General features: G+C 34.4%; 1 protein-coding gene across 1 annotated transcript; it reads right to left on the bottom strand.

The window, feature by feature from the left end:
- Positions 1-5,560: 5,560 nt before the first annotated feature.
- On the bottom strand, positions 5,561-6,394 carry LOC143581867 (uncharacterized). Its single transcript, XM_077064549.1, has one exon. It carries the CDS (start codon positions 6,304-6,306, stop codon positions 5,776-5,778), a length of 531 nt encoding a protein of 176 aa, XP_076920664.1. The 5' UTR covers positions 6,307-6,394; the 3' UTR covers positions 5,561-5,775.
- Between the last annotated feature and the right edge of the window lie 5,310 nt (positions 6,395-11,704).

Below are 11,704 nucleotides of genomic sequence, written 5' to 3'. Positions count from 1 at the left end.
ACTTTAAATAAAATTAAAAACAAGTTAAAAATAGTTTTTTAGAAGTTTATATATATATATATATATATATTAGAAGATACGCACACACAAATATTTAAACGTAAAAGAAATCAATTAGTTTATCAAACCATATATGAGAACAATCGAATGTTATGAAAAAATAAAAAATACACATCCCTTGTTAAATGGAGAATCCAAGACTTTTTTTTTGTATTAATATAGTGAAAATTAGATGCATTGCATCCTTAACAACTTATTCCAATTTGTCCCTAATTTTCGGTTTTCACAACAATACCCTTGAAAATCTTATCAAATGTCCAAATCAACTTTCATTTTTACCAATGATAAAGTGCCAACATTTTCCATTCTAGAATCTTTTTACTCACTCTTTAGAAATTACTAGACGGATGTCCCACGCGATGCAGCGGGTGTTTGAACGTGTATCCTGTTAATCACGTAACAATTATGAGTATCCATGGTTCGGTTTAAAACCTTGAAACCGTTTAAATCAGTCATCAGTTTGGTTTCATGGCCGGGTTTTTTACTTTCAGTCGGTTTCAAAATTTCAAACCGTAGCGAACAGTTTAATTCGCGTTTTGTACCGGACACCGACCATATGAAACCAGATTAGACTGTAAACATTGAATGCATTTTAATTTTTGTATTATATAGTATTAGATATGCTTTGTTATATATAATTGGATGCCTGCGCGATGTAGCAGAGTATGTACACGAACATGACATTGAACGCGTGAACGGTGTTACCGTTCTAGTAAGTGTGTGACTTCACAGCAGTACGCGCGCAACATGGCGATAGTATGCTCGTAATGCGACATTGGAAGCTTAACCGATGTTAGTAAGCACGTCACACACCAACTGTACGTGCGCAATCAGGTGTCGATGCACACGTAACGCTACATTGAACGTGTCTTGGTTCGCAACCTTGAACGCGTCTTGACCTGCAACTTGTTACGCCTAACATTGTTCTAACACGAAATTCGTTTTGACTTGACCCCTTTCGATCTGAACCCGTCCCGACCCAAAACAAATTAACCTTTTTTGTATCGACCCATTCCAACCTTAACTTAAATGACCCATGACCCGAATGACCGAACCCGCCCAACCCGTTTGCCTTGCCGGTCCTTAATGGTAATCATGTAACACATTAAGGGCGTGCTCGTTTCACAAAATGGAATGTAATTGGAATTGGAATTTGCATAGGATTTGGAATTAGAAGGAATTGGATTTGGAATCTGAACATTCCAATAGGAATTGGAATTTGAAGAAATTGAAAGCCAATTCCGTTCTTGATGTGTTCGTTTTACAAATGAATTAGAATCATTTTTTTAACGAGCATAACGGCGGAAACAGTTTAGTCTTTTTATTTATATTTTGCATTATGATTTTTTAATTATTATTTTTTTTTTGAATTTTTTAAGGGTTTTATATTAAGATCAAAAACCCTCAAAAAATATTAAAAAATAATAATAATTGATAACTCAAAATATAAATCGAAAACAAAAAAGTAAAAAAAAAATGTTTTAATCATTGTTCTCGTTAAAAAAAACTCGAGAAAAGATTCCAACGAATTCGCTTGAAATCCTCCACAATTTGGAAGAATTTAGAATCCCTTTATTTGAAGGAATTGAATTCCAATTTCAATTTCAATTCCTTGACAAGCGAACACACAAAAATGGAATTAAGATTCCAATTTCAACGAAACAAACACGCCATGTCTGGGATTTTAATTCCAATTTGAATTCCCACTAATTCTGTGAAACGAACGTGTCCTAAGTTTTTAATATGAAAAAAGTATAACAATGCCTTACTCAAATTAAAAAGAATAAAATACTCGTTTTTATGGTATAATGTTTTTTTAAAATATTAACATATGAAAAAGTTATAAGCGTTTAAACGTTTTGAGGCAGTTGGTTTAAAATAAGGGGTATGTATATAACTATTGTATAAATTTGCGAAATGTGATTAAAGTTAAAGGACCAAACTTGTAATTATTTTTGAATAAATTAAAATCAATGGTACATGATTTTGCTAAAAGACAAAATTGCCCCTAAAATATCATAAATTTATGCATTATGGTTTGTACTTAAAGCAACAAGTTTGTTATCTCTTAAGATTTAAGAGGTCCCTCATTCATGCTTTATATATAGTATAGATATTTTAACTAGTGCTAACACACCCCCACGTTGCGGCGGAGGTGTAAAACCGTGTATTTACTTATCCACTCCACTCGAAAGCATGAAGTAATCACCACTACCTTCATTCGTCATCCCCTCTCCCGTAGCCAGTAACTAACATCACCATTAAGAAAACTGAACAAAAAGCAGACATAAAAATATTGAACCCCACACGCTCGTTGCCTCGTGTTAAAACATAAAAATTAGACCGAAACACAAAATATAGAAAAAAATAACTAAGTCAACTTAACATCTACACGTTGTGATGGGGCCGTTAAATGGGGGAAATAGACAAAAACGTTCAATCACACATGCGTTGCAATGTGTTAACTCATTAAATTCAGCTGTAAACATTAAACAATATGTACAACCCCTAAAGCATGAGGTACAACTTTAGAAGCCTAATAACTCCCAAAATTGTAATATATATAATAACCGATATCACTATTGGTTTGTGACGGGTATTGAAAATACCATCATCATATCGGATTGCAAAAGCGTGGCGCATACCCGATCCCAAATCCGTCGAGTATACGAATTATCATTACATGTTGGCAATCAGATATATTTGTGTGTATTGATATAAATGTTAGTTTGTTAAAAGTTACTAGTTGAGATTCCGATATACAATTTTCGGTATACTAGTTTGTTAAAAATTAAGTAGATTTATATAGTGCCAAATGAAAAATAAATAAAATGTAAAAAGAAAATGCTTACAGGAATCAGGCAGTGACGGAGTTAGAAATTTTCTCATAGAAGTCACGAATTTTCGGGACTCCGTTATCTACCGCTAGATATTAAAAGAAAATCAAACTTCGGTTCTGACCGGCTCATAATAGATTCTTTTAGATTATTTTACTCATTCATTAATTTAATTAGACTAGAAACATTACACATGAAATATTATTAAATAATTAGTAACAAAGATTTATAAATTATAAAACGATATTTTGAAATAAGATATGACTGAAATTACATAATAAGTTAGTAACTAATAATTTGACGTCAAATACCTCACATAACGAAGGAAATTTAACTAAAGGTTATATTGGGTTTTAGGCTCAAACTAGTTTAGGTTGGATCATAGATGGTCAAATCGGGTTTTTGTCAACTTAGTTTAAGCCAGTTTTGGACAAAGAAATGATCGGGTTTGACTGGTTTGAAACTGGGTTTAAGAGACTAGGTTGTTTAGATTGAGATAAATGGAAGTCGAAAACGAGTCAAGGGCAAAAGCTGAGAATTATGAGTTGCAAAGCGATGAGCGTGCCAGAGCTGAGAAAGAACCAAGAGCCTGGAGTGAGAAAACTGAGGTCTCAGAAGACTGAGATAAGCAACCACCCTGAGAGAGAAATGGCTAAACTATATTTGGGCTGAATGACCTCTAAAATGCCTAGGTAGGTCCTAGTCCAAATCCAAAGCATGTCCCTAAAAATGCTAACATATGTATTGTTCTCTTTAACTAAATTAAACATTGAAGTCTAGCCTCTCCCATATGCATAAATCATAATTTCTTACATCATCAACCACAAGCATCCACACACACACAACTTTTTGTAAAATATGCACCGATAGTCCTGTCTACTCATGGAAGCGGGCATCTCCTGAAAAGCACTACGACGAACCCCATACAACCCTTAATCATGAGTTTCTATTTGGTGTTCATCATCTTCGGTTTGATCATGAATCCACACTCACAGAAGCATCATCCCAATTTGTCAATCATGAGTTTCTATTCTTCAAGCGTTCCAGTTTGAATATGTATGTAGCATAACAGTTTGTGAATGTGTGCATATCAAAACAATTTGTTCATAAATAGCGATTGTGTATCATGTTACGGTAAGAACCAAATGCAAAGAAAAGAAACATAAGAAAGCCATAGAGGAATAATATCTAATTCATTGCCTACCCAACGATACAGATGTGCATGACGGCATGAATTAACGCATCGTAAGCTAAGCTATCAACCTCGCTAACTCAAGTTGCCACTACTATACATGAAACATCAACAGCACTAACTGTAACTAATTAATGACTAATTCTAACAAAACCAACTAATTAAAAATCATATCCCTAAAATATTATCTGTGATTTGTGACATATCTTGTATGTTTGTATCATCACAGATTATTCGCATGTATATAGCAACCATATGCATTGAGTTTACGTTTTATGTATACATCAATTTCATCATCCAGTGGGTTAAAGTACATCTGTAACCCCTACACACAAGCCAATTACTGAGACTAGCGCACCTCAAGGAGTGACAGAGAAGTGCAAATCAGCACACGGCTCCTGTACACAATGTATCGTGCATCTAGGGAGGGCAATAAGACTGGTATTGGGAATCCAAGTCCTATAGTCTATATCCAATTGTAAAACCGTGCCCTATACCCATGGGCACCATGGGGTACCCAATTACTCTACCAGATGCGACCTGGACAATGCAGCACTGTGCCTCAGTCTTTATGCTACCCAACAAACTAGAGAGTGAATACCATTGTCCATTGCTACCATTCATGCAATGATCCACACTTCGGATGTTGATTCAATACCAACAAAGCTTGCAAGACAATTGCCAAGAGCATGGACTTAAAAGCTGATGGTTAGTTTTATCTACCACAGCTTTGCACACACAATGGAACCGCTTTATTAGCAGATATGTATAGAGCAACATTATCAGACATTATTTGTAATTTGACTATAGCAAACATATCCTATTATAGATGAGGTCAAACCATTGTGTGTGTGTGTGTTATCGTAAGAGAAGATCAGTAAAGGGAGACAGCTTAGTGTTTTTGGCTATCAGAGTCCATAGATGCTCTAATACCATGTCAATTAGTTAGAATCGCCGATATATTACGATAAAATAAATATATACATACAATGGTTTATAGTTAGGATAGGATTGTCATATTCAAGTTATAAATAATGTCCTATAATATTCCTCTGTACAAATAATGCCCATATCGGCTAATATATTTTACCAAACCGCGGTGGTTCTACCGTCCCTACAAGCCGCACCAGATGCGACTGACTACACAACGCAACACTGCAATTCGCTTCTTAAACCAGCAGACAAATGAAAGAATGCATACTAACACTTCTCAAACGTCTAAAAGATTTTGTACAATTAACTGCTCACCTTGATTCACTGGTCCACACTTCTGAAGTCGAATCTACACCAACAAAGATTGCAACTTGCAAGAGCATGGAACCATTTTAACACCTCACAGTGGCTCTATGATCCACTCTCTTAAACAACCTGCATCCACCACTCACCAATCGAAACATCCGATGTCAAATTACCAGTCATTACTACTACAATCATCACAATTCACACGATAAATAAACGGTCACGTTTAACATTAGGCAACAACTAATGGCATAAAACTAACCTAATCAATCAAATTATTACAGCCTATACACAATAACATAACAGCAATCAGTACCACAAAACACAAAAATAATAATATACACAAGCATAACAAATTATATACAATATCTGCATCATAACGATCTGAGGAACCGAAACAACCATCCGATTACCGATTTCAATCTACACCAACTCGAAAGCCGAACCTCATTGGAACCTTCTCTCTCCAGGATCACCAGATCCATCAACCACTATCCTCACCACTCGCTTGAACGCAAACAGCAAGCAATTCGACAACACAAACCACGTAAGCAACTCATAAACAAAATCAAAAGCCGGATCCGACGGTGACGGCGCCGATTCACCCCAATTAAACTCATTAAAACCACCGCCGTCACCGTTACCGTTATTACCACCGCCGCCGCCGCCAAACGGACCATCACCGCCAAAGAATCCTCCGTCATCAGCACCAGCACCGTCCAGTTTTCGTCTGCGTTTCACGCGGGAGCGTTTCGTGGTGTGTGATTTAGGTATGGTGGTAGGTTTCACCGGCGGCGGAGCCACGGCGTCGATCGGTAAGGTTTGGGAACGGATTTCGGGTGTTCGGCGGTGTTGATCCGGTGAAGAGAGTGTGAAATTGTGGCGGCGAGTGGTGGAATTGGCTAACCCTAACCCTAGATTATGGTTATGCTTTCTGTTGAGTGTTGTTACGTTATCGGAAATTAGTGAAGCATCCATCGGTTCAAACAATCAGTTGATCAACAACTGATCAATTGATCATCAAGGTGTTTTAGGGTTCGGTGACTCACAATTGGGGGAAAGGCGCGAGTCATACGTCTTAAGACTTGTACCAATAACATGTGATGGGATGTGGGCATCAACCAACCCACGAACCGAATTCTACAAGTGATTGACCAAGGGTATAACGACCACCGTGACGGATATAAACTATAATCTCAGGGGTAACATACAAAAAAAAAATTTATCGTTTTTCAAACAATGTAAACGAATTTTTTTTACCATATTTCATACAATAGTTTTTTTTTAACTTGTCTTTGGACCGATATCATCATTTTCTTGTATTTTTCGTTTAAAAAGATTGCTAATAAGACTTTGTTGTTTCATCTTCCAAGTTCCCTAATTTTAAAAGGGACAAAATTTAAACCATAAATCTATTATCAATTTCAAAATATACATAAACCCTAAATCCCTAATCAATTACAATTTCCAATTTCTATTATTCGTATATCCAACAAACCATAATTAATCATTCAATTGCTATCAATGGGGTGATGCTCCATTGCTAAAGGCAAAGCCTTCTTAACACCTGGGTTTGGAGAGGCCGGAGGTCTTGGGTTCAAATTCTAAAGACAACAAAAATTAAAAGTTCACTGTTAAAAAAAATCATTTATTCGTCCATAAACAATTTAAAATTAACAATTTATATAAATAATTACAATTTTAAGTAGAAGTAGAATAATACATAAATTGAAAATGTAGAATTCAAACCGTGGACGAGTGACTGAGGGACTGAAGGAGCATCAACCGTTGGCTACTTGGTTGCAACATGCAGCGGGTTGGGGCAGTTGGGGTGAAAGCCACGACTGAATGAAATTTTATTTTGTTGAATGTTGATGTCCGACCTAAATCAAACGTTTAAGCGTTTAAGCATAAAGAAAAACCAAACAAATGATTTTATTTAGTTTGTGCTTAAATTTGATTGGCTTTAATTGGTTTCAGCTTTTAATTTGGTTGGACTTTAAACAAACAAGGGTAACGTTATATTTTTTCAGGGGTAGCGAGATACGAAACCGACCATGTATAAAATTTGTACTACCGGTGAGAAGTTGAGGGGTAGCTGAGGCTACCCCTAGTTATATACTAGGTCCGCCACTTTACGACTAGACTAAACGAGAACAAAGCCCGTGCTCAGCTAGGTTCGAGCTCTACTTGTTTTAACTTATGAGCACTCAAGCTCAACCTGTTTTTAGCTTTTTTATTATTTTCTATATTTTAAGAAAAAACCTTAAACTGCCTAAGCACAAACAAAGCTCGTTTAGTATCTTAAACAGGCCAAAACTCAGCTCGAGCTCAGTTGTGAAGTGTTGACCTAATACATAGAAGCCCAAAATAAGTAAAACTTAAAATTTCATAAGGTTCGTTAAGGGTCGACGAACCTAAATGAGCTTCTCATACAAGGCATGAGCTCAAGCTCGATAACTAAGCAAGCTTTATTTGAGGTTCTAGTTCGAGAAAGCTCGGCTTGTTTTGAACTTTTTATCAATCCAACAGCTCGGCTCGTTTGTGTCCCTATGTATATATACTATGTGTCACATATATGGAGGCGTTAGTCTAATTACACCGGTATGGATGGTGCCACGCCACTTATGCCTTTATGACATGTATGTAGAGCCTTTGGCCATGAGTATGGGCGAGCTAGGTGTTGAGATGTATTATAAGAGAGATCCATCTTAAATGGTTAAAAGCATTCAAGATTGTTTAACTAATGATGCTTCAATGGTTTAGGAACATCCATTGAACGTATGGTATCACAAAGTAGCGTATGGTACGTTTTATGAGAATACCATACGACGCTTACTAGTCAACAACGTGTATTTTCATCTTTAGGCACTTTCAACACATTAACCCCAAGCAATTGTAGCATTCGATATATCCACACGTTTCAGTCTTTTAGATTACTTCAATGCAACACACCAATGACACCATGTGAGAACACAAACATTCAATTATATTCACCATGGAAATGGGATGTTACAGCTTGCAACTTTGTTACAACTCGTCAACTAGTTTAACCTGTTTTGATAAAGGGATTGAACATATTATGTACGAGTTATATGACTTTAAGTGTGTTCGGGCTAGGTTGATGCATTTGCACAAGTATACTTCGGGCCCAACTATTCAAATCCGAACCTATCAATCTATTACAGCTGTTATGCGTAAATCTTAAATAGAATGTGTGATATGTAATTGTTTGATTGGTTAAGATATTAAAAAATCAATAAAATCTTCGCCACGACTCTATAGTCTTTTCTGCTTCATGTTTTCGCCCCATGCCATGGATCACGCCTCATTGTTTTGTTGTTGGGGGCACTTTCGTGCTTTTCCGAACCGTTATATATCATTTTCTAATTGAATCCAAATTCTAAAGCTGAAGGTTTCAAATTTGATGATTTACTACTACAACACATGTCGAATTTGACTTTTTGCTCTACTACATACAACTGAAAATCAAAATCAAACCTTTCACATTCATGCTCCAAGATGTCTTCTCTAGCATCCCTAATGATCTTATACATTCTAGGAATAGCCCTGACGTGTCACACACTCACATTCCAACCTATGGCGGAATGTCAGAGTGCGAACCGTTGGTTCACAACTCACAAGACACCATCATGCAACTTATTATGACAATATCTAATTTATTTATTAAGATTTGAACTAAATACACAATGTTTCAAACAATTACAAAAAAAATCCATAATAAACCAAATATTCTAAAGTAAGAAAGAAAAGTCAACATAAATGTCTTTTTATTAAAATAACTTAAAGTCTCTCTAAATGATCTTCACCTTTTGCTTCAAACCAGATGGTAACCTAACTATTAAGTTAAAGTCAGTGTGAAGGGTTTAATTGAATGACATGTAAAAAAACTGTCTTATTTTAATAATATATAGGTAGATTATTATTATTGATTTGGTATGTAATGAGCTTTGAACATGCAACCCAACTAGTAAGTTATTGTCCAACTATTCATCACACAATTAAATGTGATTTTAGAGATCAACTTTTACAATAGTCTCAAGCCCCGAAATATTAAGGAATTCTTGGATACAGCTGTGGCATCGATAGAACTTAAAAACAAGATAGGCGTAATGTAAATCCGTATATTGTACATATAGAGTTATGGATGTGTTTAGAGTGTTTATAACATTTGATAGAACATGTTGTTGTCTAACTATAACAAGTTTTATAAGCTGTATGTTTTTATGCTAAGCATTCACTTTGTTTTTGGATAATATATTTACATCTAGTTGCTAGTTGAACAAGTTTTATAAGCTGTATGTTTTTATGCTAAGCATTCACTTTGTTTTTGGATAATATATTTACATCTAGTTGCTAGTTGAACGATCTTTTGATATTTAACCATTTACAATGAGGAAAATATGATGCACATATGATCATTTTTAAACATTTTGTGACAACTTACGCCTCAATATATGATGTGCGTGTCTTCATCTCGTGTCTCTAGCTATGGCTTCGAAGAGACTGCTCGTTTTAAAACATGAACGAATGCTCTCTCACAAAGAGAAATAGCATAACAAAACGTATTGTGTCTTATTAATTGTCGTATGACACGTGTTATTTCATTCTATTATTATTTAGGATTCTGAACATGTTGTTGCTTGTTTGAATATACTTTCGTACATTACACAAATTGTCATTTGATGACAATCCTGATTTTGATCTCCACCCGCTAATTTTAGTCTTTTGATTTATTCAATATCGAAAAAGTGGTGGCTTATAATCTGGTTGACATTTATTTAATTAGTGTCTTCAAATTTTAAAAAGTAGAAGTTAACAGTAAGAACAATCATAATCTAATTTGTTTATTATTCTTATTTTAATATGCCTATATTTTGTATGCAAATCATTATCACAAATAGTTATTTATACATGGTACCTAAACAAAATTATATTGCTTCTACCATCAAGCCAAATCATTGAATTGACAACCGATATTCTCATTAGTCTCATTATACTTTTAATAAATTATTTAGTTATAAATAACAAAAACATATTTCAATTTTCAATTACATTTTGCCACTAGAACTACTAATTCATTCACAGAAGGAGGAGCAGTGCTCTAACGGTACCGCCGGTATCACTACAAGAATATTAGCCTATTTCGACAACGCCTATCCCGACAATAGGATGTTGTCGCTATATCCAACCCTATCCCGACAACATGTCGTCGGGATAGAAAATCAGAAATTTTTTAACTTGTCAACACACGTGTCAATTGTTAATACGCTAGAGAATGTTTGACTAAACCAAACCTTTGACTCGACACTTCTCCCAACGGCATGTTGTCGGGATAGAGTTTTTAAATTTTATTTTTCCTTTTCTTTAAAATCATTGTAGGTTAAAAACAAATAATAAAAAATGAACTATCCAATTCCAACGACTTGTTGTCGGGATAGAGATTTTTAAATTTTATTTTTCCTTTTCATTAAATCATCATAAATTAGAAATAAATAATAAAAAAAGAACTAACCAATCCCGACGACTTGATGTCGGGATAGATTTTTTATATTATAATTTTCCTTTTATTTAAATCATCTTAAATTAGAAATAAATAATAAAAAAAAGAACTAACCAATCCCTACGACATGTTATCGGGATAGAGTTTTTATATTTTATTTTTCCTTTTCTTTTAATCATCTTAAATTAGAAATAAATTAATAAAAAATTAACTATCCAATCCCGACGACTTGTTGTCGGGATAGATTTTTTTATATTTTATTTTTTTCTTTTCTTTGAATCATCTTAAATTAGAAATAAATAATAAAAAATTAACTATCCAATCCCGACGACTTGTTGTCGGGATAGAGTTTTTTATATTTTATTTTTTCTTTTCTATAAAATCATCATAAATTAAAAATAAATATTAAAAAATTAACTACCCAATCCCGACGATATGCTGCTGGGATAGAGTTTTTATATTATAATTTTCCTTTTCTTTAAAATCATGTTAAATTAGAAATAAATAATAAAAAATTAACTACCCAATACCGACGACATGTCGTCGAGGTAGAAGTTTTATATTTTATTTCCCATCGCTATCTTGGATTTGTTCAAAACGTTTGAGAACATACATAATCTTAACATACATAGATGGTTACATACATGCATGCATACATACATGCATACATACACACATATATACATACATGGTTACATACATACATACACGGTTACATACATACATACACACACGGTTACATACATACATACATGATTACATACATACATACACACATGGTTACATACATACACACATGGTTACATACATACATACATACATACATACATGCATGGTTAAATACATAGACAG

Source organism: Bidens hawaiensis, unplaced genomic scaffold, assembly GCF_021521415.1.
Source record: "Bidens hawaiensis isolate Kalapana, Puna unplaced genomic scaffold, B.hawaiensis_p1.1 tig00031211_1, whole genome shotgun sequence".
In the NCBI taxonomy this organism is placed as follows: Eukaryota; Viridiplantae; Streptophyta; class Magnoliopsida; order Asterales; family Asteraceae; genus Bidens; species Bidens hawaiensis.
The sequence above is the reverse complement of the archived record's forward strand: the minus strand, read 5'-3'. Positions and strand labels throughout refer to the sequence as shown.

What these genes read in the sequence shown, in the direction of transcription:
- LOC143581867 (XM_077064549.1), bottom strand. Translation starts at nt 6,306, where the DNA reads ATGGATGCTTCACTAATTTCCGATAACGTAACAACACTCAACAGAAAG.